The sequence below is a fragment of the Puma concolor genome, unplaced genomic scaffold (genome assembly GCF_028749965.1).
Source record: "Puma concolor isolate L17-30 unplaced genomic scaffold, mPumCon1.1.hap2 unalloc_scaffold_5, whole genome shotgun sequence".
Lineage (NCBI taxonomy): Eukaryota > Metazoa > Chordata > Mammalia > Carnivora > Felidae > Puma > Puma concolor.
The window spans coordinates 410357-438120 of record NW_028240258.1 but is presented as its reverse complement, the minus strand read 5'-3'; the positions used below and the strand labels follow the sequence as shown (position 1 = coordinate 438120).

General features: G+C 49.1%; 2 protein-coding genes across 4 annotated transcripts in view; both read right to left on the bottom strand.

Annotated features, from left to right (window-relative positions):
• Positions 1-309: 309 nt before the first annotated feature.
• LOC147571155 (claudin-34-like) lies at positions 310-1832 on the bottom strand. The gene is given in 2 exon segments (XM_086696588.1): positions 310-1188; positions 1191-1832. Coding segments are annotated over 2 exon segments (645 nt in total). The 5' UTR covers positions 1567-1832; the 3' UTR covers positions 310-919.
• A 12629-nt stretch (positions 1833-14461) lies between these two features.
• The window catches only part of LOC147571154 (protein Shroom2-like), a 36362-nt gene continuing 23059 nt past the window's right edge, over positions 14462-27764 (bottom strand). For 2 of the 3 annotated variants that reach the window (XM_086696580.1, XM_086696578.1), the window contains exons 3-5: positions 26815-26986; positions 20213-20485; positions 14462-17246 (exon numbers count right to left, since the gene is read on the bottom strand). In XM_086696580.1, the coding sequence (XP_086552706.1) occupies positions 16980-17246; positions 20213-20485; positions 26815-26986 (712 nt within the window). In that variant the 3' untranslated portion in view covers positions 14462-16979. The remainder of the gene's footprint in view (positions 17247-20212; positions 20486-26814; positions 26987-27764) is intronic. The other variant, XM_086696579.1, reaches the window with a different exon arrangement.

Here is a 27764-nt window from a genome sequence, read left to right as displayed (position 1 = left end):
TTTGAATGCACTGAAAAATTTATATAATAAAAACATGGAAACAATCTCACAAGTTCATATTCAAGATTTGAGTTGATACTCAAAAACAAAAAATGCTGCATGCCCAACACAGGGCCCAACATGGGGTTTGAACTCATGACCCTGAGATTAAGCGCTGAGATCAAAAGCCAGAGGCTTAACTGACTAAGTCACATAGGCACCCCAATAGCTGTTAAAGTTTTTAAGGCATATGATTGTGCAAGGAAATGTCCACTTTTTAGAGAGTAATATTGAAGCATACAGGAATGAAGAGACATATCTGGGGTTTGCTTTGGCATACGATGGAAAAAACAGATTAAAGGGGAGAAGAAAGGAGATATAAAGCTAATGTGACAAAATCCTGATAATTGTTGAGTCTGATAATGGGTGTGGTGGATTCCTTATATTATTCTCTCTGCTTCTGCACATTCAGGAAAATTTACATGATAGTACAATGTTATCATCATCATGACATAGGAAATAGACATGGTTGTTTTTAGCAGAAGTTTAAGAGGGAAATGTGAGAATCACAGAAAATCTTATATCCATACACTAGGTTCATAGTATTGATTATTTATTCAACAAATAAAATTCAGATCAAATAAGACCAACTGGCAGGCGGGGGAGATTTTTTTTAACATGTTTTTTTTCCATATGAATTTTATTGTCAAATTGGTTTCCAGGGAAGATTTTTTAAATGAAATTTCTGTAATTCAAACAATGAACCCGTGAATCAATGAACCAAAGGCACAGAGGATTATTGAGGGAAACAGGTGGCTACTTTCTGCCCAAAATTTTGGCATGGTCTTGAATCCTTGGAGCTATTTGTAGAGCATCTTGCTAATACTTCCCATAAACTCTTGGTAATCTTGCATTTGCAAAGCACTTGCAACTAGGAATTTTACATTTCTGTAATTTCAGGATGCACTTGGTTAACCTGGGGGAATTTGTAAGACAGGAAAAGCAACCCATTCAACAACATCATGAAGGCAGCCAGGCATGCCACCAGAATGGCACTGCCAGTCTCCTGAGTATTGGGTTTGAAGGGTATAGAGAGAGAGGGCGGGAAGGCAATACCCTCTTCATTCATCACGGAGCGGTAATTCCAGATCACAGCAATTGAAATACAGATACCAGAAGCTATGTTCAGAATTCCTGAGGCAACAAATAATTGACGGTGGCATTCTCCTTAAGAATTACCACGAACACATTCCTAAGTGAAAAGATGATGGAGGTTCTCCCCAAAAGACCTAGGAGGCTGGTGACCATCAGGAGAATTTGAGAAACATGAGTATCAAAAGGGAGGTAAGTATCATGGTAGGTGTAATGGTGATACCCTATGGTTCTGTTGTAGCTGTTGACATGGTGGTAAATACAGTCTTTCCACATTCCCACACAGACCATGGCAGAGGGAAAGAGAGAGGTGTTGTCCATGTACCACACTCACCACTCCACAAAGCCCATGTAATTGGCAGTAAGGATCCATCCTATGGCGGCTATAGCAAAACCTGCTACTTGGCGGTTGGCCCTATTGATGAGCAAGACCATGGAGGCTGCCTACTGGGGTGAGGGGGACTGCAAACAAATACAGAGTGTCATGAGGGTGGGCTCCTAGGCTTGGAAGAGTGCCTTCCCCACCCCCACTGTGTGGTAAGCTATGCTGTAGTTTGAGACCAGTGCCATTTGACATTCATGCCCTGCTGGTAGGAACACAGACTGAGGGGCGCCTGGGTGGCTCAGTCGGTTGAGCGTCCGACTTCGGCTCAGGTCGCGATCTCACGGTTCGTGAGTTCAAGCCCCCCGTCGGGCTCTGGGCTGATGGCTAAGAGCCTGGAGCCTGCTTCCGATTCTGTGTTCCCCTCTCTCTCTGCCCCTCCCCCGTTCATGCTCTGTCTCTCTCTGTCTCAAAAATAAATAAACATTAAAAAAAATTAAAAAAAAAATAAAAAAGAAAAAAAAAAAAAAAGGAACACAGACTGAGCGAACTTTGAGAAGGGCCATTTGGATTAAAATGGACAGATGATCACACGGGCAGTTCCATTTCTGGGCGTTTGCCCAAAGAAATAATTAAGATTGGTCACCAATATTTAGTCGTACACTATGAATCACTCTCTGTAATACTGAAAAATGGGAAACAAGTTCAAGTCTAACAATGGGGCTTGGCTAAATACTTCATGCTGCATCCATGAAATGGAGCTATGCGCCAACATGAAACATATTAACAGGGATCAAACAAGGTGTACCCTTTTGTGTTGTCTCTGTTCGTCTTGTATAGTATTTCCAGGTTGCATCTGTGTGGTAGCATGTGTGAGGAGTTTCTTTCTTTTGATTACTGAGTCCTATTGAATTGGACGTACGTTTGTTCTCCCATCAGTTTTTGGACATTTGGGTTCTCTCCAAGTTTGGGCCATTATGGGGCTGCTATAAACATTTCTTCCCAACACTTTGTATGGGCCTACATTCCCATTTCTCTTGTGTAGGTCCCTTGGAGTGGGACTAGTGGGGCATATGATAGGTGGATGTTGAACTTTTCAGAAAGTGCTTGACCATTTCCCCAAGTGGCTACACCATTCTGCCTTCCCACCAGCAATGCACGAAGGCTCCAGTTTCTCGACCTCTTTTCCAACATTTCACAGGTTTAGTCTTCTAGTTATATTGATTCCTGTTTCCAGTAAAACATGATGTAAGGAAGATGTTGACCATGGATCGAGCCCAAACGGGAACTTATGAAAGAGTACATAGAACGTCACCATGCATATAAACACAACTGGAAGTCTCTATATGCTAAGTTAGTAAGAGACATTTTTCACTGGGTTAGCGTTGTTAAGGCTATTTGTATTGTGAGGAATCACATCTATACAGAAAAGCACACAAAATTGAAGTGTACAGCTCGGTGAATTGGCACGGGGCAAATAACCCCGTCGGCACCACCTGGTGGAGGATAGATAACGGAATCACTTCCTTACTTGTCTTTACAGGGCTTTCCTTCAGCACGTGTCCCCAAAAGTGTTGCTTCAATTCTGCCTGTTTTTCAAAACAGGGATCCTGCAGTAGGCGTTCCTCTGTGCCTGGCTTCTTTCACTCAACACTGTATGTGTGACCTTGGATTGTGACTTGTTAAATGAGGTCTGGCTGTTCAAGCTTTTTAGGTACTTCTGTCATGAGCAAGATTTTTTTTTTAATAAAAACTATACAAAAGACTTTATTAAGGTTGTAAAGCAATGGAGGATTAATTAATTCTGGTACGTAAGTACTCTGTAAGAACTTGTATTTGCACCTCACTATCTTCCCCTGAAGGAATCCCACACATGCTCAGATATATTAGAATATCTTCTGTGAAGGAATCCCACACATGCTCGGGGATATTAGAATATCTTCTGTGGGACTGTCCAGAAACTTAGCTTTTGCCGGAACCCTCAGCATTTGCAAACATCCCCAAGACCACAACAGCACTTGCAAGCAGAAGTTGACAGAGGGCCTACTGCTCAGAAGGTCTGTAGGTTCAGAGCCACACAGGGCCTGCAGAAAAGTCACCCCTGCCCACCCCAACCCCTCATAGTCCAATTTGCAAATCAAATTGAAGACCTATACCTTATGTGTGCACTGGGTCTGAGACTAGAAGAAATTCCCTCATTATTCACATTCCTTTTCTATTCTATTGTATTTTTTGAAAGAGTGGGGTAGGGGCAGAGAGACAGAAGGAGAGAGACAGAGAATCCCAAGTAGGTTCCTCACTGTCAGTGCAGACTGCCACATGGGGCTCGAACCCACGAACCATGAGATTATGACCAGAGCCGAAGTCGCACGCTTTACCGACTGAGCCACCCAGGAGCCTCAATAATTCACATTCCTAGACTACTGTGTCATTTCTAAATGCAAACTCTGATAGTATAAATGGAGACATAAAGCAAGATCAAATGTAAGCTAAAAATGGCATTACCATATGCACTTAATGACAGTATTGACTATCAAGTCAATTTTAGAAATTAAAGAGTCTTGGGATGCCTGTGTGGCTCAGTCAGTTAAGCATCCAACTCTTGACTTCAGGTCAGGTCATGATCTCATGGCTTGTGAGTTCGAGTCCATGTCAGGCTCTGTGCTGACAGCTCTGAGCCTGGAGCCTGCTTCAGATTCTGTGTCTGCCTCTCTCTCTGCCCCTTCCCCCCTTGCACTCTGTTTCCTTCTCTCAAATATAAACATTAGAAAGAAAAAAAAAGAAGAAGAAGTAAACTGTAGGGTGTAAACCCTACCCAGTGCTGATGGCTTGTGGAGTCAGAACTTCCTAACAGAAACCCTAGAGTCTTTGTAACCTATGCCATGTGGTCGAGAGGAACATGACAACATTCTTTCCCTGAGGTCAATGTTATCAAGCTCCATGATCTAATGGGAAAAGTGTAGAAATTGACATGTTTGTCTTTGGCTCCAGAGGAGAGCCACTTCCAGCCATTTTTCTGGACGTACCAGCCACAGGGACTTGATACCCCTTCACCATCAGGCAGCTGGCATCCTCTCTCCTAATGGGCCATGTCCAACCCAAGATCTGATGAGACCAATGAGACTCTGAAGGATGCTGTTGAGATAGTCTGGATCTCATCCCATCAAAGCCCCTGGTTCACTTGCCGTTTACAAAACTGCACATGCATTTACCCAATATTTTAAAACCCTTCAAGAAAATTGTAGAATAATGAGGCCATTGTGACATGGGAGCTGAGTGGAAAGTATAGCCATTTTATGGTTTGTCTACCATTTGCTAAAAGGAAGGCCCACCCAAGAGAAGCATAAAAGCAATGCTGTACTCATTAGCAGTCACTCCCCTCTCCCTCTCCCTGGCCCTGGTTCTTTGTGTTTACAGATGTGCCTCTTCTGGATATCTCCTATGAACAGAGACCTACACTATGTGGCCTTTGTGTCTGGCTGCTTCTACTCAGCATAACGTGTTATGGGTTTAACCTTAGATGTATCAGTACTCCATTTCTTTTCATGGCCTAGTAATATGCACTGTATAGATATACCACCATTTATTTAGCAGGTGATGAACCGTCAGGTTCTTTTTTCTGCTGGGCTATTATGGATGATGCTACTGTGAACATCAATGTGTGAGTCTCTGTGTGGATTTGTGTTTATTTGTCTTCATCAGGAGTGGAATTGCTGGGTCACAAGGTAATTCTATAACTAATACTTTGAGGGACTACCAAATTGTTTTCGTAAGTGGTTGAAATATTCGGCAATCCCACCAGCAATGTATAAAGGCTCAAATTTCTCCAACTCCTTGTAACCCTTGATACTGCTTGCCTGTTTGGGTTTTGATGATTGTGTATATGGAATCCCTATGTATGCTCAGTGTAAAGGGATCTTGGGGACAAGGGGCACTTTAAGAGTCAGCCTAGTTGTAATTTTCTGGTGTTCTGGCCTCATGAAGTTTAACACACAACTATTCTTACCAGTCTCTAGCTCGTAACCTGAATGTGATTTCCATCCTTTACACTTAACAGAGCTTTGTGATTTCTGAAATGCTTTCCCCAATGGGAAAGCTTCCGACAGAGTGTTCAAGCAGGTGCTAGCTTCCCATGTGCAATATATAACTTACACTTGCCTGAGTTATGATGTGTTTGGTTCAGATTAAAAAGTCTATTTTTATTTTTTATTTTAAATTTTTTTTTCAACGTTTATTTTTATTTTTGGGACAGAGAGAGACAGAGCATGAACGGGGGAGGGGCAGAGAGAGAGGGAGACACAGAATCGGAAACAGGCTCCAGGCTCTGAGCCATCAGCCCAGAGCCCGACGCGGGGCTCGAACTCCCGGACTGCGAGATCGTGACCTGGCTGAAGTCGGACGCTTAACCGACTGCGCCACCCAGGCGCCCCTATTTTTTATTTTAGAGAGAGGGAGAGAGGGCACAAGTGAGCAAGGGGCACAGAGAGAGAGAGAAACACGGAAGGAGCAGAAGGAGAGACAGAGAGAGAAGCAGGGCTTGTGCTTACCTGGTTCAAGACTCAAACTCATGAACCATGGGATCCTGGCCTGAGCCAGTTCAGATACTTAACCAGGGAGTCATCCAGCCACCCAGAAACTCTTCCTTCCTTCCTCCCTTCCTCCCTTCCTCCCTTCCTTCCTTCCATCCTTCCTCTTCCTTCCTTCCTTCCTTCCTTCCTTCCTTCCTTCCTTCCTTCCTTCCTTCCTTCCTTCCTTCCTTCCTTCCTTCCTTCCTTCCTTCCTTCCTTCCTTCCTTCCTTCCTTCTTTCCTTCCTTCCTTCCTTCCTTTTTCTTCCATCCTTCCTTTTTCTTCCTTCCTTCCTTCCCCTTCCTTCCTTCCTTCCTCCCTCCCTCCCTCCCTCCCTCCCTCCCTCCCTCCCTCCCTCCCTCCCTCCCTTCCTTCCTTCCTCCCTCCCTCCCTCCCTCCCTCCCACCCTCCCCTCCCTCCCGTCCTTCCCTCCTTCTCTCCCGGCCTGAGCCAGTTCAGATACTTAACCACGGAGTCACCCAGCCACCCAGAAACTCCTCCTTCCATCTTTCCTTCCTTCCTTCCTTCCTTCCTTCCTTCCTTCCTTCCTTCCTTCCTTCCTTCCTTCCTTCCTTCCTTCCTTCCTTCCTTCCTTCCTTCCTTCCTTCCTTCCTTCTTTCCTTCCTTCCTTTTTCTTCCTTCCTTCCTTCCTTCCTTCCTTCCTTCCTTCCTTCCTTCCTTCCTTCCTTCCTTCCTTCCTTCCTTCCTTCCTTCCTTCCTCCCTCCCTCCCTCCCTCCCTCCCTCCCTCCCTCCCTCCCTCTCTCCCTCCCTCTCTCTCTCTCTCTCTCTCTCTCTCTTTCTCTCTTTCTCTCTTTCTCTCTTTCTCTCTTTCTTTCTTTCTTTCTTTCTTTCTTTCTTTCTTCTTTCTTTCTTCTTTCTTTCCTTTCTCTCTGTCTTTCTCTCTTTCTTTTTCTTTCTTTCCTCTCTCCCTCCCTCCCTCTCTCCCTCCCTCCCTCTCTCCCTCCCTCCCTTTCTTTCTTTCTTTTTTTTTAATTAGTTTTTTTAAATTTACATCCAAATTAGTTAGCATACAGTGAAACAGTGATTTCAGGAGTAGATTCCTTAATGCTCCTTACTCATTTAGCCCATCCCTCCTCCCACAACTGCTCCGGTAACCCTCAGTTTGTTTTCAATATTTATGAGTCTCTTCTGTTTTGTCCCCCTCCCCATTTTTATATTATTTATTTCCCTTCCCTTATGTTCATCTGTTTTGTCTTTTAAAGTCCTCATAGGCGGATTTTGGACTTTCTCTGACTGACTCATTTCACTTAGCATAATACCCTCCAGTTCCATCCACATAGTTGCAAATGGCAAGGTTTCATTCTTTTTGATCTCCATTTTGTATATATACCACATCTTCTTTATCCATCCATCCATCGATAGCCATTTGGGCTCTTTCCACACTTTGGCTATTGTTGATAGTGTGGCTATAAACATGGGGGGGGGGTGTATCTGTCCCTTCGAAATAGCACACCTGTATTCCTTGGATAAATGCCTAATAGTGCCATTGCTGGGTTGTAGGGTAGTTCTATTTTTAGTTTTTTGAGGAAGCTCTATACTGTTTTCCAGAGTGGCTGCACCAGTTTGCATTCCCACCTGCAGTGCACAAGAGATCCTCTCTCTCTGCGTCCTCACCAACATCTGTTGTTGCCTGAGTTGTTAATGTTAGCCATTCTGACAGGTGTAAGATGGTATCTCAGTGTGGTTTTGATTTGTATTTCCCTGATGATGAGTGATATTGAGCATTTTTTCATGTGTCAGTTTGCCATCTGGATGTCTTCCTTGGAGAAGTGTCTATTCATGTCTTTTGCCCATTTCTTCACACAAAGTCTCTATTTCTAAGGGCGGAATGGATGGCATATGGCTGGCTACCTGTTCCCAGAGACAGGCAGGTTATTTGTTCATTTTCATGAGCCAAGGAGACTAAATTTGAGGGCTACACATTATGGCTAATTGGAGAATATAAAAGAGGAAAGGGGAAGTAGATTATGTGGAAACATGCAGAGAAGTGGCCACAGGAGTGGTGGATGTGTAAGACATACTTGAAATAGCAATAAAATGCCAATTAAATAAATACCAATAACTTCAATCCCGCCCCAGTGAGGTTGTCTCATGATGCCATCACAACCGTGTGACACTACAAAGGCTGTAGAATGAAGGACCCCTGAAGGTTTCACGGTGGGATTACATGGCCTGAGGGGAAGGGTCTTCCCCTTCTACCTTCCTTAGTCTTCACCACTGAGTGACACTGATGTGGTGCCACTCCAGTCTGTGTCGGAAGAGACCAGACCAGGCATCAAAATGTGAAAGCAATGAACAGACAGTTAATCATGGGTAGTGAGCAAAACAAACACTCATGTGGTCAAGGAGTCAAAACACAATAAAAGAGGGACCGAGAAAACACAACACAGACTCAGAAAATTAAATGTGGAATTACCCTGTGATCCAACAATGCCACCTATTGTTCTCTACCCAACAGAAGAGACCACAGATACCTGCACTCCCACGTTCATGTAGTGCCTTCCATGCTAAATCCAAATGTCTCTCCATGGAAAGATGGATAGACAAAATGTGGTCTCTACACACATTGGAATATTATTTATCAGCCTTAAAGAGGAAGGAACTTCTGACACTTGTTCCAACATGGATGAACCGTGAAGACCTTATGCTGAAACAAGCTAGTCCCCAAGAGACAAATACTGTGATTCCACCTATATGCAGTCCCTAAAGTGGTCACCTTCACAGAGACAGAGAGTAGACAGTGGTTGCCAGGGGCTGGGGAAGAAAGGAGTGGGGCAGTTAGTGTTTAACAGGGACAAGGCTTCAGTTTGGGAAGCCGAAAACGTCCTGGAGATGGGACAGTGGTGTTGACCTAACATTTTAAACGTCCATTGAACTGTACACTTAACGCATGATAAGATGATCAAGATTATGTCCTAGTTCACCACAGTAAGACACACACAACAAAGAAGGCCGAACCTCCACTGTCCAGTGACGCAGTCTCCGACGCAATGGAAGTCTGGGGAGGATGACAACTAGCTACTGGGTCAGATGCGCAGAGCACAGGCTGTTCCTCTATCCAGCACAGTGTCCTCACTTGTCCATGGCCGGACCCTCGGCAGGGCAGACAGGAGCACTCAGCCACCAAGCGTGACTGGTGCTCAGTCTGAAGGCCCTCTCCTCTCCTCAACCTTAAACTGTGAGCACATTCTGTCACCCATTGTCCGGGACTTCCAAGTTCTCGGTTGCTAGGTCCCAAACTCCAAAGCAACGTCCGTTTTGTAACTGATCACCGCACGTCTTTGGTTTTTTTTCTGAATCCTGTATCCTCTTTGCATATCGGGTTTTGGTTTGTTGTAGTTTTTGTTTTCTTTTTTGGTGGAGGGGGGAGGGGTAATGTTTACTAATGGACCATCAAGTCCACTTTTAAGATGTATCTGATTCAGACCTCTCTCCTACTCATTTTCTCTCCTGTCTCCCAGAAATGGTATCTAACCCACACCATCGGGAAGTAATGATATTTCTTTAAATCTATGGCAACACTAGGGCAGCTGGGTGACTCGGTCAGTTGTGGGTCTGACTATGGTTCAGGTCATGATCTTGGCATTCACGAGTTCGAGCCCTGCATTGGGCTCTGTGCCAACAACTCAGAGCCTGGGGTCTGCTTCTGATTCTGTCTCCCTCTCTCTGACCCTCCCCTGCTTGTGCTCTGTCTCTCTCTCTCTCTCAAAAATAAATTAGCATGAGAACAAAACTTTCAATAAAAAACTTTGGCAACATCTATGTGCAGCTGCTAGCGGAAGTGGGACCCACAAGGACAAGACTCAGTTGTGGAAGACCATGGACACATTAGGAAAGATACCTTTAATCCAGAGGAAAGGACCTCCTTCTACTTGAGGCTTGGATTACGGGTTTGTTGACACATAGCACACATGGGTAAAATAGTATGGAGTATGTAAAATAATTCCTAATTTGTGAGAAATTGACCTAAGATTGGGAATAGCTTCAAAATGGGGCTTCTGTAGACAGAAGACTACCAAAAAATCACATAGATTTTATATAGAAGACGCCAGAATTGCTTAGTGTTTCTGTAAGGAATTTATCCAAGAAAATGAGCAGAGATATGTACAGAGATGTAAGTGAAATAAACACATAATGACGTTTATAACCAAGATTGCAACTGGGAACAAATAGGAACATCTCATTCTCAGAATATGGGTAGTGAACTATTCAGTACCTTTATAGTGGGATATTACACAGCATTTCAATGCGATGTTGGCAAATAACAAGGGGGAAATTCCCAAAATTGTTAAATAAAAAGATTATTTTACTTTAATATTAAAATTTATTATTACAATTTTTGGATGCTTTTGAGACAGACAGAAAGCACAGGCTGGGGAGAGGCTGACAGGGAGACAGGAACCGAACAGCCTCTACACTGACAGCAGAGAGCCAAATGCAGGGCTTGAACCCAGGAGCCATGAGATGATGACCTGAGCCAAAGTCCGACGCTTAACTGACTGAGCCACCTAAGTGCCCCTATCTTGTTTTATTTCTTGAGGAGGGATGCAGGGAGGGAGGGAGGGAGGGAGAGAGAGAGAGAGAGAGAGAGAGACAGAGATAGAGAGGGAGGGGGAGAGAGAGAAAGCAGGACTCACCACAAGCAGGCCTTGAGCTCACCCAATGTGGAACTCCAACACTTGAGCTGTGAGATCATGACCTGAGCTGAAGTGAACCACCCAGGTGCCATGATTAGTATAATCCTATTTCTTAGGAGAAGAAAAAGGATGAGAGAGAGAGGGAAGAAGGGAAGGAGATCTGTGAATATATTATGTCCCACGGCAACAGGTCTCAGACAGCGGTAACATCTACACCTGCACCATAAGGGAAAGAACAGTTGTGGGCATGGAATGGGATGGGGTGGCTAAGGGCCTAGTAGACTTTCATGTCTCCTGAGAAAATCCTAGAGCTGTTATCGGGGTGGTTGACATACCAGGGGGAAGGGACGGCAGGAATGGATGTGGGGACAGTGGGTGTGTGCCCAGAGACCTACAATCGAATGCTTGCTGTGTAGGGAACAGAAGACAAATAGGTACTGGCATAGAATATTAAACATGCATTGTTAGTTATGGATGTGGACACATACGTGCATATGTGTATATGTATGTGGGTTTTTGTTGTCGTTGTGTATTTTCCATCCTGCCCAAAGCTTATTTGGATAATCTAAGCAAAATTGAATTTGAAGACCATGGTCCTATATGGAGACAGACAGACCTCAGTCTTGCCCCCACCTCCGGGGACAGGACAGGTCTGCCCCACCTCAGACCAAACACTCACAGTCCTCCATTACCACCAGTGGTTGCCATCCTTATAACTGGATCTCTCAAGATATGCTGACATTTTCACTGATTATTAAAATTATTAAGTTGGGGGCACCTGGATGGCTCTGTCGATTCAGCATCTGACTAAATTTGGGCTCAGGTTACGGTCCCACGGTTCCCGAATTCGAGCCCCACGTCGGGCTCTGCTCTGCGCAGACAGTGCGGAGCCTGCTTGGAATTCTGTCCCTCTCCCTCTCTCTCTGCCTGTCGCCTGCTTGCTTTCTCTCAAAAATAAAATAAATCAATCAAAATATTAACTTTTTAAACACAAGGTGGAAGCAATCCAAGTTCAAGTACATTTGGAAACCCTGAGGGAATCTGAAAAGGAGTCTTTATTGCAGGCTTCCTTGGAAACTTCACTACGCTCCGAGAATCTCTTCGAGAGAAATACATAACAGAGACACCCAGGCTCACTGTATAGTTTTCCTCTTGGCTTTTCTCTGGAGACTATCCTGAGTGCCTTTCAGTACTTAGATCCCAGGGGCTGTTCCTGTTTGGAACCTTCAAAAGTTGGCACACCCCGTCGGCTCCCACCCTGCTGACCTTGCGCTCTATGTCCTCTCTGGTCTCAGGCTTGACAGTAATAAAATCAAGGCACTCGCTTCCTGTGACCCATGCAACATCCCTCTATCTCCGGACACCGACGGAGAAGAGGCTGAAGGCAGAACCTGGGAGGGTAAAGGTAGAGGCAGCAAGATCGAGACGGTAACGTGACGAACTCAGTCCTTGTTTCCCTCTGTGCGTTAAGTCAGCAGCACGTGCTCCATGGCCCGACCTCAAGTGCCTGGCACACAGGTGTTCCATACACGGCACCCAGGAGGAGGGAAAAAAAAGGAAATCTCATGCTGCTCGGTGATCCATACTGTGTAACCGGTTTTATTTCTTTGCCCATTCAATACCTGTGTATAAATTAAGCGCCTACTCATACCAGGCACCCAGCAGAGAAGCACAGACATACACAAAACCCTGCCTTGTGCTCTGGGGGCTGAGGGTTTAGTGAGCTACGACTGACAGCCCTGAATACACCTCCACGTGGTCCTCGCCGGGACGGATCATGACATCCGGTAGGCCTCGTCTTTGAATCTGATCACCTGGTGTATCTAGCACAGCCCTATGCTTTCGTGAAATTTGCCAAAGACATCGTCATCACGTTCTGTTAGGTCTACCATGTCACTCCTCTCCGCCTGCCTGTGTCAGGAGGTGCCGGAATGGCCACAAGCCTCCGGGGGACCTGGAGGAGAACGAGGAGAGGGTGCACTATCCAGCTTGGGCTGACTGGGATGTTTGTGTGGGTCACCGGGACTCAAGATGTAGCACACACGAACGATAAACACACCGTGCATTGCTTTTCTTCTCTTAACGGGAAGTGCACAACCCAGGCTCTCAGAATGTCTGTGCTTGTAGGTACAGACCTGCAGCGGTCCCAGCAGACAGGTCTGAAAATGGAGCGAGTGTCTGGTGTCCCCATACCCAGGCTGTCTCAGGGTACCCAACGCAGCTCATCCCGCACAAGTCTGATGGGCCCGCACCAAAGACCAAGCTGTCACCAATGTGGTTCACCAGCCCAAGCACACAAGCTCTCAGGGACGCAACCCTGCACGCTGTCATCAGTGGGTCATGGAACATGGCACAGAGATCGCAGAACTGCCCAGCCTAGCACCACAGCAGCACTCTTGGACTGCATTTGAACTGCCGCCAGTTAGTAATCTCTTGACCATTCCAGAACTCAAATGAGACACGTTGAAGTCACCTGGCAGAAGCCAGAAATAAAAACAAAATGTGTGGTATTCATCCACTGAAAAAAAAATCTGACTTGTTTTTCATTCTCAGTAAATATCCACTCTAATTTTGAATAATTTTTACTTATGAAATTTGTTTCTTTAATGTTTATTTTTGCGATAGAGCAGGGGATAGGCAGAGCGGGGAGGGGGGAGTAGACAGAGGGTCTGAAGCAGGCTCTGAGATGTCAGCACGGTGCCCCATGCGGGCCTCAAACTCATGAACTGCAAGATGGTGACCTGAGCCAAAGTCGGACGCTTAACCGACTGAGCCACCCAGGCGCCCGTTGAATAATTTTTATTAAAGAGACTCTCCCCGCTCCCATCCAGCCTTGACGCCTCACAAACCTGCTCCAGACCAGAACCCTTTCTCATCCTCCCATGCAACAGAAATCCCCATCTCCTGTGCGGCTCTGGCAGATCGTTCAGGGAAGGCCTGTCCCTCCAAGACCAGAGGGAATGATGCACATGCAAGAGTAGACACCTCCGCAGCACTTTTTTCCAGGCCTAGTGTGGCCTCTAAGCACATGAACAACATGTGTTTGCTTGAGCTCCCAGGCCTTCTCCAGTGACACAGGATGAAACTCGGAGAGCCCGAGTACCTTGGTCACGGCCATACGGCTAGGGAGCGGCAGAGGTGGCCTCGCCCTGGGGATGTGGCTTCTGGGTCCAGGACGCTTGAGTGCTACCCCATCATAGCAGATGCCGGTGTGGGAGATGCAGCTCATCAGTGGCCCGAATTCTTCACACCTGGTGTCCACACTCTGCCACGTGACGACACGGCTCCTCCCACCGAAGAGGTGGGGCACATCCCACCACCTCTCTGAGTTCAGCTGTGGGGCTTGCTTTGGCAATGGAAGGTTAGCGGTGTGATATAATCCGGTATGTGGAAAAACACCTTTGTGCCCGGGTCGGTTCTCTCATGCATCCGCCACTGACTTCCCCAGGCCAGGCTGCCAGTTCCAGGAGAAACACGAGAGACACACGGAGCAGAGTACCATGATCGCCGCACGCGTGAGCTAAAGAGATACCGTACTGCACACTGAGATCTCACAGTTGCTTGTTACACAGCATAACTGTGGCCACGGCTAACTGATACAACCTGTGGCCCCTGACTTTTGCCTGCCTGTAAACTGATCAGCTTTAGCTAGGCTGGCCTAAAGTTACACACATATAGAGAATCCATCCCACAATTTATCAGTGGCTTAAGAATTTGACCTATGGTGAGGACAGTTTGATTAAAAAAAAAAAAAAAAGAACATAGGTAAGTCAAAGACACGCTCCATTCACTCAAAGACACATTTATTCTGTTAAAAGTCAAGCAGGACGATACGACGAGAGCTAAGTGGTAAGGGTCGAGCATGAAATACGTATACATTTTCCACACTGGACTGCAGGATAAAAGCCACAGGCCATACCCCTGACTGAAATCTCGCCATACAGAGCATTCCACAGCTGTGCTACGACAGAGGGGGAGGAATCAGCCGCCACCTAAGAATGCCAAGGGCACAACATTAGCACCAGATTGTTGTTGTATGCAATAACATAGCTATGTACAAAGATATGTACATCGACTCACTGGACTCTTTGGGTCCCTGCTGACTAGACGCTGAAGAGGCAAACAGGGGAAGGTACAGGACAGTGACCCCATGTGCTTCGCGGCAAGGGGGACAGAGCACTGTATATTGCTGTGTGTAAGAGAAGGTCCTCAAAAGACCTAAAAGGCTGGATAGAGACACACACCTCCTGTTACTCACATTTTACATATATATCATCAGAATGATTCACAATACTGTATTCGAGGGGAAAGAATCACAGATAAACGCTTTGTCTAAATTAAAAGCAAAACACGCTGAAATTACTGTGTTTGTCCCCCTGAGGGAGAATGACAGAGGTCCGTGGACAGCCAACTTCACCTTCTCTGAAGTGACCAGTTTTCACAGGAAGGGACTACAGCAGGAGGAAAGGAGGACACGTCATTGGCAGGATGGGGATTTTTTTTCAAGTCAGAAATCGCTTAATTCAATAGGACTGGAAACTTCTGAAAAGGCATGGAGCTTTCTGGCATGAGTGGATTGCCAAAAAGAGGGTTTATTGCGTGCGTTACCGAAGCTTGCCACTTTGGGACCCCCGTGGGGTGCAGAGACGTCAGTGCCGTGGCTCAGGGGTCCAGCTCCCCACCTCTGGCTCATCGAGTACAGACAGCGGTCTGTTAAGATATTTGTGTGCACGTGTGTTCTGGGAAGGCAACCGTCGCCGCGGACAAAGGGACGTGTCCCCACCTGTCGGAAAACTTTCACGGGAATAGGGGAAACGAGGATCCAAATGATCCCTCGATCAACCAAACGTCCGATCATCACTTCAACATGATGTCGTCCAAGGGGCTGTCCTGCCATTTACCACGCGTTTAATCGGGTGAGCATCTGTGAAGAAGCTCTACATTGGCGTAGATTAAACGGAAGTTACAACCAAGCCGATGGCGGTTGAATGTCTTTCCACGTGCTTATTTTATTGCCCGTGCACACGGCCTCTGTGCTGAAGCACCGAGTTATGTTTCTTGCCCATGTACTAACCAGCTGTTTGTTCTCTTGCTTCTGAAAGTTCTTCACACCTTCTAGATCCTTTGTCATAGACATGATTAGCACATCTTTCCTCCCAGTCTGTGACTTGTCCACTGGAAACTGACAGCATGACAGTGTCTTCTTAGTGAGCAGACTCTCTTGAGAAACTTGCGGTTTCAGCTAATAAACAGGGGACAGAATGTATAAACTGTGGCAGAAAAAGATCGGGTTTGGGAGTTGTAATACTCCATGGGGCCTCTGAAAGCGCAGAGAGGAAAGGTTCTTACAAGTAAATGGAAAGTAACCCTTACAGCATGGCAATAGATTTAAAGAGGCAAAAACAGAAACGTAGCCAATTGTCACTAACAACCATACGCACACAAAGTAAGTGTTACAGGCAGAAGGTAATTTCAGAAATATGCTGTTGGTCTCATGAAACAAGTATCTAGCGAGCACATCACTCCTACTGGACACACTACTGACCGAGGACTTTCACTTTGCAGGAAAAGATCACGTGAACCGTGACGTCAGGACTGAAGCTCCTTGTGCTGTGCGCGTGTTTTAAAGCATGCATACGATTCTTTCTGTGGCGATTTCAGGATGCATGAAGCCAACACATAAGGTGTTCATTTCACAGTGGGTTTTTAACCACTGGGAAACCATTCCCCTTTCCAAAAGGTTAGTAACTTGTCATCATATCATCATGGTTTTGCTGGGAGACAATGAATGAAGGACGAGGAAGGGTCCACACCATCGGACGAATGGGGTACGACGGGGCAGCCCACGCTTCCCAGGGTAAGGAATCGCAGGGTATGACGGGAGCCAGGGGTTCCCCGCTCATGCGCCTTCAAGACTCACTCAGGCTGCTTCCTGGGCGGTTGGTTCAGGATGTGAAGACGGGAGGAAGGGCACACCTACCAGTGAGAAGGACCACTTGCATGCACTACACAGTCTATACTGCGGGAACCCGCCACCCTCCGGAGGCTGGGCCACGTGTGGTAACCGGCAAAGCAAAATGGCTAATGGTGAGATGTTCTGCTCAGCGTTCAACGGGGAAGCTAAAACACATTAAATAGATCATCACAAACACACACGGAAGTTATTGCTTCTCTAAAGCAGCCATCCCGCTAGGGGACGACTCGGGCTGCAGGACATAAATACCGGCTGGGGTCTCCGCGTGCATCCTCCGGAACCGAGCTCAGAGGGGCACTTTCCGGCCTCCGCCAGGGAGGGCCCTCCTATTTGCCTCTTTCTGGCTGCAGGCTGTCGAACAGACACTTGAGCTGCTCCTCGCCCAGGTGTATCTTGTCTTCCAGCTCGCGCTGCTCGATGATGAGGGCGGACTTCATCTTCACGAAGTGCTCGCAGTCGGCCAGGCTCTCCTCGCTGAGGTAGCTGGCCAGGATGTCGAACACGATCCGCTCCCAGCGGTCCAGGTTCTCCTTCAGTTCCTTGGCGTCCTCGTGCTGCTGGATGAGGACCCGCTGCTTCTCGAGCAGCGATTGCTGGGGAGAGAGAGAGACAAGCCCGTTGAGGATGAGGGCGAGAGCAGGGGCCCCGGGTGGCCGCCACAAGCTGCCGGCCACGCTGCGGGCTGCCTCAGGGGACACCCTGACGCCAGGTTAGGGACCAGGGGTCTGACGGCCTCTGCACGGAGATACTCGGGCGCGGCTGGCCCCAGCCCTTCCTCGAGAGCTCACAGGCTCGTCCCGCCTCCCATTTCTTCCCACTGGCCTGGAACGGCTCAGAGGAACAGCCTTGATGAGGGCAGCTGTCCCCGGACAGGTAAGGACAGAATTCTGAGAGCCTCCAAAGGTGTAAAGGACTTAGGGATCCCACGCGCGTCAGAGGCCTGCCCGTGACAACACCGCGGCAAAGGCAGCAAAAGGCGCGGATTCCGGAGAACTCGCGGAGCGGGGTGTGTACACCCTTCCGCAGGAGAAGAGCCCCTGGGCGAGCCTGCAGGGCACGCGTGAGGGAGCAAGGACAGGCAGAACAGACGCAGGGAGACGGGGGAGACTCCCCGGCTCCCCGCACGGGGCCCGCTATGGGGGACACGGACGATCCCGTTCCTAAAATGTGGCGCTCACAGCCGCACCGTCTCTCCGCAAAATACACACCTAACGGTCCCTGCCTTCTCTAAGTTTAACGAAAACTAAGAAAGGAAGAGATGAGTGCATTCAGTCTCCCACCGTCGGCTGGGGGAGGCCGGGGCTTCATTTCCTCCGTGTGATTTTTACTTGGACAGCAGGACAGCCGCTCTCATTCTGCCACTTTGCGACGTGGCCACGCACAGTTACCAACAGCCACCGTGAGAGTCCAGCATGCGGCGGCTCTCTGTAAAACGCCCGCACACAGAAAGAGCGCGATGAACGTGAGCGGCCACTGTCACTAAGCAGAAAGTGTCTTGGTGGGCGGGTCACTAAGCAGAAAGTGTCTTGGTGGGCGGGTCACTAAGCAGAAAGTGTCTTGGTGGGCGGGTCACTAAGCAGAAAGTGTCTTGGTGGGCGTCAGGTCCCCTGCCCACTCCCGTGCAACACCGCCCTCTTCAGGTCACGCGCACAGAGAATTCTCACGCAAAGAGGAGGCAAAGCAAATCCGTTAAACCCAAAGGGAAACAGGTGCTAACAGACCCTAGATGTGCGCTTTGGATTATTAACATCAGTCAGGCTGGGGCGCCTGCACGGCTTTGTCAGGTAAGTGTCCAACTCTTGAATTTTGGCTCAGGTCACGATCTTGTGGCTTGTGAGTCCCAGCCCCGCATCAGGGGAGAGAGCCTTGGGATTCTCTCTCTCCCTCTCTCTCTGCCCCTCCCACGCTGGTGTGTGCAGGAACTCTCTCTCAAAATAAATACATAAAAACTTAAAGCAAAACCAGTCAGGCTGACTAGGGACAGGAGGCTGCAGAGGCTGGGAGAGGACCTGATGGGGACATTTTCTGTCTGGAAAGATGGAGGGAGCCTCAGAAAACGTTCTGCCGTGTCTTTTAACTAGTTACTATGGTGTCTCTGAAAACCTTAGCGTCTCCAAACTTCCACTGCCTGACGCAGATTTTCCTCCAACGCCAACCCTGCTGGAGACGGGGCCTCCTCACTGCCCCTGGCTGGGGGAATGCAACACTCCATTCCCAGGGAGCCCCCGGGACGTGCTGAGGGCTCCAGAGCCTGGTGCTCAGGAGGACCACGTGCGTGGTCCTTAGCGTTGGCATTCCTTCATCATCCCCAAATTCTAAATAAAGTACCTGTCCATTCCACCCACACGGAGGGAAAGATAGATTATAGAGGAGCTGAGCTGCAAAGACCACACTAGTTGGTCACTTAAATCAATACTCGAGAACATTCCAATTATGTATAAACGAATCTCTTTCTTGTTCAAGTTTTTTTTTTAAGAATATTTTTATTTTTGAGAGAGACAGAGCACACTTGAGTGGGGTAGAAGCAGAGAGAGAGAGAGACTCCCAAGCAGGCTCTGTGCTGACAGCAGAGAGCTCAATACGGGGCTCCAACGCTCGAACCACAGATCATGACCTGAGCCAGTCGGACACTCAACAGGCGGAGACACCCAGGCACCCCTCGTGTTATCTTCCTCTCCTCAGATACACGTGGCAAAGACGAGGAAATCAGAAAGTGGAATCTGAACATCATCCAAGGGTCCCGGCTATTTTGTCAATGCTTATCCAGTACGTTCAAACGGTAGTCATCAATGACTTAGCTAAGCACAGAACGACAACGTCTGCGAGCCGCGCTCGAGAACATTTAGGTCGCCTGAAAGCGCTCTCACCTAGGGTAAGGGAGAGGGCTAACTCTTCCGCTCCCCTTTCAGAGAAGGAGCCTTATTAATAATAAAGATGATCATTTGAGGGCCTACACAGAGAAGCAAACTCCATGTTCTACTGATTTTTGACCCAGGAAGTGAAGCCAACAAGGGGGCTATTACTTCCTGCATTCTGCAAACCCCCTAAGAGACACGTTCCAGGCTGCACACCTCAAGAGAGGGAGAAGAGGCAGACAAGTCCTCGACTGCTTCCAGACTGCCGTGTGCACTCCTGTTAAAAGCAGCAAAAAATCACATTCCATTCTCAGTGAGACCCACTTACACGCATGGTCAAGAAAGGCGAAAGAGACTATTTCCTAGGAAGAGACGCTTATCAGTAATGATCCGTGGGAACAGGTGAGAAGATGTGAAAAGGAGCCCACAGTTCTTCCTGAACATCACAGCAGCCCTGCAGTCCCATGACCACGCCTGTCAGGCCCTGCCCACCACACCCCCCAGCACCTGTCTCCCTCAGTTACCAGCAAAGTGAGGGACAGCCCTGGACACCCGAAGGCGTCCTGCGCTGGGAGGTGCACAGGCCGCCGCAGGGACCGTGTGAGGCTTCAGGGCACCAACTCATGACGCCCCACGCGGAACCTTCCCGCAACCACCTCCCGCCCCGCCCCCCGCCGAGTCCAGGTCAGGCACGTTGTATCTACCCGATCACCAGGAGAAGTAGTGTCATCCAAATTATTGAGGGCGTTTTCTACCCGCGCCAGACGGCCCGACAGCGACAACAGAAGGTTCACCACTTTGTCCAGGTCCCCAATGAACATGCGGAACTTGTCAAACTCGTTGGGTTTGCACACGTCTTTGGCGATGGCATCCACCTCGTCCCCCAGTGCGCTGTTGGCACGGGTGTCCTCCAGCAGGCTCTCCCGGGCTTCCCGAAGCACTTGCAGCTTGCGACTGATGCTCTCGATGAGCTCCTGCTGTAGGGCACAGGGGGGCATGCAAACACTCGTTAGGGTGACCCGACCTGGCACCTGCAGCGGCTGCCCGGGCCCTGTGGTCTCACGTAAGTGACCCGCGTGGGGAAGAGTTGATTTCGCATCAACTTTCTAAGAGAGGCTTTCTAAGACCCGGGGAGGGAGAACAACTCCTGGTGAAGTCCCTGGCGTGACATTTAGACACGAAACTAACCTAGTCTCCTCCCGTTAGTGTCCTATCACACAGCGATAGGTAGGACGTGGCCCCTCGAGATAAACCTCATTTCATCTTCACCTTGGCCGGGATTCTCGGGGCCCACGTGAGATTCTGTGCTTCATAGTCTGCAATCTTCCAGTGCAAGAACTGACACGTACACAAGTTATGGAGTCTCATGCCTGCTACTGAATGGCGTGATTTAAACGTATGCTCCACACACAACTAGCAACTTAAAGGTAAAACAAATAAAGGGATGTCAGTAAAATTAAAAGTCTTTTGAGAGTAACCTGATTTGAATGTGACCGAAATGCACATATATTACTACCTTTTTAAAAATATGGCAAGAAAGGGGCGTCTGGGTGGCTCAGTCGGTTAAGAGCCCGACTTTGGCCCAGGTGATGATCACGGTTTGTGGGTTCGAGCCCCGAGTCGGGCTCTGCTGACAGTTGAGAGCCTGGAGCCTGCTCTGGATTCTGTGCCCCCCTCTCTCTCTCTCTCTCTGTCCCTCCCCCACTCATGCTTTGTCCCCCTCTCTCTCAAAAACAAAAGCATTAAAAAAATATTTTAGATAAAATAAAACAAACTAAATATGGCAAGATATACGTCTCACAAGTTATCATTTTATGCGATTTTAAGCGTAGCACTCTGTGGCATTAAGTACATTCACGTCATGGGCAACCGTGACCACCGCCCATCTCCAGAACCGCCTCATGTTACCCAACTGACACTCTGACCATTAAACATGAGTTCCCCACCCCCCTTTTCCACAGGCCCTTTAAGTGATTATCTCTTAAAGGGGCAAAAATAAAAACCAAACATATAAACTGGCCTTCCCGCTGAAGTGGCAGGATTTGAGCGGCAAAGATGGTCTGCCTCCTCTGGTAGATCTGGGGAAACGCACAGGGATGGCTCTAAAGGAACGCAACAGGTGAGCCCAGGCTGCCAAAACCACGGTCTTCTGAGCACGCATGTCTGCGTGCCGTCAGGCCCACCCGCAGCAGAAGCGCCAGGGCGTTCACCCCCACGTGCTGAACCACACACAGCCCACGTGAACCCCCGCACGCCACAGCGCCGAGGTGCACAAACCCAAATGAAGCCTGCAGAATGTGAACGCTCACGTCCAGTTAGGATGTTCAGCTCAGCCTGCTGCAACAAGGAACGCCACGTATAGAAAGTGGACCTATGAAGTCCCCCCACACCGTCACCGCGTGTCCTGGGCCCTTTACAGACTCCAACCCCACAGGGAGCTGGCAGAGCCGAGCGGAGAGAAGTCACCCGCCCGGAGGGAGCGACGTCTCATTAAGCTCTCCAGGACTGTGATCTTGGCTGCACAGGGGAAAAGGAACCCGCACCTCCAGGACTGACACGAAAGCTGAACGCGTGCCTGCGTGACAATCACCAGCCTGGCGGCTTGCGGTAGGTACCTTTACTTGGCAGGTATCAGCAGTCCTGCGTGCAGGCTGAGAAGTTGCCCCGGCTTAACAGACAACAGTCGGATGGAACCCGCCTGTCATGGGGGCGCCGGGGTGGCTCAGTCGGTTAAGTGGCCGACATCAGCTCTGGTCGTGATCTCACGGTTTGTGGGCTCGAGACGACAGCTCAGAGCCTGCAGCCTGCTTCAGACTCTGTGTCTCCCTCTCTCTTTGCCCCTTCCCCGCTCGTGCTCTGCCTCACTCTCTCTCTAAAAAATAAGTAAACGTTAACAAAAATTCAAAAACAAAAAACGCCTGTCCCGATGACAGTTTAGGTGGGCAAAGTCACACGGCGGCACGAAAGACACGCTGAACCACGAGCAAGCCATCGCACGCTTTGCAGGAGCCGATGACGTGTCCGCTTTGTCTACGGAGGAGACGCTGACGAGAATCCCCATCTGGCGTTGATGCGCGCGCACAAGTACGTATGACGGTAAGTCCACGGCCTGGAAAGGCATGGGCACTGCCTGCTCGTGGTTCAATCTGCCCAGGGCTTATCGCAATGTCTGGGTATCCTGCAGATTAAGATGGCAAGCGGTTTCAGAGGAGAGCCGTCCTCATCCTCACTGCAGATTAATTGGCATGGGTTTTCTCCTAAGACACCCAACATGGAATTTATAAACTGCTTTGGGCTTTTTCGGGTCAGGTTCTAGTTAGTCTTCCCTCACTAATTTATTTATTTTACTTATTATTTTGAGAGAGAGGGAGGGAGAGCAGAGGAGGGGCAGATACAGAGAAACACACAGATTCCGAAGCAGGCTCCAGGCTCCATGCTGTCAGCACAGAGCCCGATGCGCGGCTTGAACCCACAAACTGTGAGATCACGACCTGAGCCGCAGTCAGACGCTCAACTGACTGAGCCACCCAGGCGCCCCTTCCCTCACTAATGTAAAGCTGTATGCGTCTACACTTCTCTGATATTTTCTCTCAGAATGTGGGTGTCTCGGTGCGTCTGGTTACCTACCTATCTGGGGAGACGGTTTAAGTCAACTTCGAGTCCCATGGCTAAGATGGCCTTTTTCAGATACTCATAACTTGAGGGAAGAGCACAAAATGGATTGTAGGGATGGAGAACCTTCCAAATTCTCACCTGCAGGCAACCCGTAACCCGAGTGAACCCCTCAAGCAATTCAGAGGATTGTGGATGTGTGAGGACCCCTAGCCAGGGCTTCTGGTAATTTTCCTGTTTCATTCTTCTTTAGCAATTATCGTGATAAAGATTTCACACCAATGCATGATATGCGCCTTCAAAACCTGCAGTAACAGGGGCGCCTGGGTGGCGCAGTCGGTTGGGCGTCCGACTTCAGCCAGGTCACGATCTCGCGGTCCGTGAGTTCGAGCCCCGCGTCAGGCTCTGGGCTGATGGCTCGGAGCCTGGAGCCTGTTTCCGATTCTGTGTCTCCCTCTCTCTCTGCCCCTCCCCCGTTCATGCTCTGTCTCTCTCTGTCCCAAAAATAAAAAAAAAAAAAAAAAAAAAAAAAACGTTGAAAAACCTGCAGTAACAGCTGAGCGAACTTGAAGCTGGACGTTCTGGAAGGAGCCCAAATTCCTCTGATTCCTTTATACGTCTTGCGTAAAGTTTTATTAGAAATACCCTCCCCTTCTTCCATAAAGGGCCAGACGCTGACTTTCAGGGATCTTGGAACAAGGCCTGGCCCAGGAAGCATGCGGATCACTGGTTATCAGCACCAGCCGGGGTGCAGCAGGCCTCACCCGCCACGTCAGATGAGCCTCGCGCGAGCCCATCCGCTTGTGTTCTGCAGCACATGGCATTCAAGAGGGCCTGGGGGGAGAGTAAGTGGTGGCAGAGGCCAGCCACCCCCCCCCGCCCCGCCCACCCTGGGTCTCACAGCAGGTGCACTCCTGCCCCTTACCTCTGTTTCCGGTGCCCCCCGCACACCTACTTTTGTCCCCCTCTGTGGGGGGAATGAGGTCTTTTCTCTCTGGGCCTCATGCCCACGTCTAAGTTCCAGGGAAGAACCACAACCCTCAGATTCCAGATGTTGACCATGGAGTGTCTGCTTCTGCTGAAGAATCCCATATCTCAGTTGGGCCTCTTTCTGGGCAGAGTGTGCCTGAGCCGCCTCGGGTGTAAAAACGGATTTCGCCTTCCTGGGGTAATGCTTCCAACCAGCCACCAGAATTCCCTCTCTGCATCCCTGTGTCCTCAGCCGTCTCCTAAAACACAGGGTCACCCGATTTGGCACTCGGGCTCTGTGAGCATGCAGCGATGCTGGGACCATGACAGCCAAGGTCCCTCTGGGCACGTGGGTCCACATGCGATTCGGGGTCAAGCCGCTCTACCGTTATGGCCCATCAGGTACATCCACACGGCACGGACCTCCTTCTCCCCACCGTGAACACTTTGTACAACCACACGACACAGTGTATTTGTGGGTTATGGGAAGAAGGCTGAAAAGACAGGGTGCCAGTTGCCTTTGTCAAATCAAGTCGAAAAGCAGGATTACTGAGTCACTAACACCATAGAGAACTGTGATTTATAGCATTTGCCGTTTACTGTGAAATTACTCAACATTTGCATCTGGAATAAGATATGTCAGTTGGGTTAAGAATTTAATCATGCGAGGGTGCCTGGGTGGCTCAGTCGGTTGAGAGTCTGGCTTCAGCTCAGGTCATGATCTCATAGTTCGTGAGTTCGAGCCCTGCATCAGGCTCTCTGCTGACAGCTCAGAGCCTGTTTCGGATCCTCTGGCCCCCTCTCTTGCTGCTCCTCCGGCCTCCAAAATAAATAAACATTAAAAAAACCCAAGAATATAATCATGTGGAGTAGGTTGGGGGGGGTGGGCGGGGAGTAGGCTGTCAGGAGCCAAGTTCACAGGGATTCATCTCAATCCCAAAGCAGTCATCTAAGGTGAGGCAGTTGCCCAGCAACTTGAGCCTCCCAAAAGCAGAAAGAGAAAAGAGCCACCCAGATGAAGGCTGGGCAGTACCAGGACGTGCCCCACCCCAAACTCATCACAGCACGAGAAACAAGGCCATGTCGTAAAAAGAGTCTGACTTTGTTCGGCTCAGGTCATGATCTTGCGGTTCGCGGGTTCGAGCCCCACGTCGGGCTCTGTGCTGACAGCTCAGAACCTGGAGCATGCTTCACATTCTGCATGTCCCTCTCTCTCTCTCCCCCTCCCCGGCTCATGTTTGGTCTGTCTGTCTCTCTCTCTCAAAAATAAACATTAAAAAAGAAGAAAGAAAAAAGAAAGAAATTGGATATGTGATTGGAAGCCAGATACAAGCCCAGGACTAAAATTCTTATCTTTTATGCCCTTTAATTCCCTTGAACAAAAAAGCAAATATTCCCCAAACTGAAAGTGAATTTCTCTCATGCATGGGTCACAGTATTTCTTCTATTATATCTGAAATCAGCCAGTGGTGTTTTTAAACCACGAACTATATACGCATAATCTTTTGGGAAGATTTTTGTTAAAGAAAAAGAAAAAGTGTTTTTTTATGAAAGCAGTTTTCCAAAGTACTAAGCATATGGCAAATGCTCACAAAAGCCTGCTTCCCTCCTTTTCTTTCCCTGGTAGTATTTGACGGGCTCAAGGCCCTGGAATAAAGAGTACGTGCTAGCCTCCGAAACGGACTTTCTTTGGCAATCCCGTCATCCGTTTAATGCTAAGGCCTTCCTAAAAAACTAGGTAATCACCTAGATGCCACGGGTCTGGCGTGCTGACAGATCATGGAGATTTAAAGCTAATAGAGCAGTAATGACATTGACACTGACAGCAGTAATGCTGTCCCTACCATGACCTCATGGCCACTCACTATGTAGTCCCTGACCTCATTTCTGACTTTATCTCCAGTCCTACCCTCCTGGTCCACATAGCTCCAGCTAAAGCCACTGCTGCTTCTCCAATGTGTCATGAGCCTACCACCTCAGGACCTTCGCAGCGGCTGGTCCCCTTCCCCCAGTGCACCCAGACATCCACGGGGCTCACCCTTCACACCACTCTAGGTCGCTGTTCAATCATCCCCTCGCCGGAGCCCTCTCTAGAATCACCTTCCTTTGTTTCACTCGATTCTTTCACTCTGTTTTAACTCTCTCACCATCCAGTGTACCACATTAAACGTTGGCAAACTCTTTCCATAAAGGGGTAGACAGTAAAGATCCTCGACGTTCCAGGTGGCGTGGTCAGCTGCAACTACTCAACCCTGCTTCTGTGGAAGGAAAGCCACCAGAGAGCATCTCTAAGTGAATAAATGTGCCTGTGTGTCAATACAACTTTGCTCACAAAACCAGGTTTGGCCCACAGGCTGCATGCAGTGTGCCGACCCCCTACTGTGTATTTGTTTTCATGTGGGCTGAACAGAGGCTCCCCTCTGGAAAGGAAGGGCTCCGTTCTGTTTGGTCTCCTGCTGTATCCCTAAGCGCCTGGGAGTTCTAGGAGCCAAGAAATGCCGCTGCTTGGAGGACAAAGCACTTTACAAGCACTATGTGGGGACTATGATCTCCTGGCGGCAGGTATTAGAACCTGATATTCAAAGAGAACAGGTAACTTGCTGAAGGTCACAGAATGAAGTCCGCAGCATTTTAACTAGGGTGGAAGGGACAGATTACTTGGACTGAGACGTGCGGCCCCTTCTCTGGCAACGAGCACGATTTCATTGACCACGGCCTTTCCTACCTTCTTCACCGACAGGTCGTGGTCCAAGTCGCTCCCCGAATCCTCCTCGGGCTCCTGCTGCTCCTGCAGATCCTTCATCTTGATCAGCAGCTCCGCCTTGGGGACCGAAGTGCTGTAGTACGTGGAGCTGGTGGCCAGGGACATGGCCGCCGGCACGCTCGGCTCCTCTCTCCTACGTAAAAAGGTCAGAACCGCAGCTGGCTGGGACCCTACGCGCACGTGCCCCCTTCCAGCTCACGGCCTCGGTCCCGACGAGCCAATGGGGCCGCTAACCAAAAGACAACAGCCGGGGGATGGGACCACCAAAGGGGGGCGGAGGGGCAGCCCTTGTCTGCAGCCATGTCTGCTCCCTCTTGCTTTGATCCGACTCACCCCCTCTGCCCCTCTCTCGGGCATCTCACGGGCACTCCCACCTACCGCCAGTTAACGACGTGTATGGACACAACGGACATAAACAGGACAGATGTGAGCACACGCCTGTGCAGGCGGCCCACGGAATGAGACAGGACGCAAAGCACGTTCCCCCAAACCATGGAAATGCATCCGTTCACTCCGTTCCACAAGCGGGAACAGAAAGCCTCCTTAATAACTATGACGTTCAGGAGCCTTCGTGACTGACATCTGGGGCTGTGGGGGTGTCCTGTCCACCGCAGGGTGTTGGGCAGCCTCCCTGTCTCCACCCACAGGATGCCGGGAGCACCTCGCGGGGGCGACAACTAAAAACGTACCCGGACATTGCCAAGTGTCCCCTGGAGGGAGACGATGGCCCAGCTGAGAAGCGCTGTCTTCTGAGAGGCGCCTGCGGGCATCGCAGGAGCTGCGCTATCCTCGCATCTTTGCCAGGCCTCAGAGTCGTCATCCCCAGCCACGGGCCTTAGCGCTTCTTTTGGGAGGGTCCCCGGATGGCCAAAACGTGCTAAGCACTGGGCAGTACTTTCGGAAACCTGCCC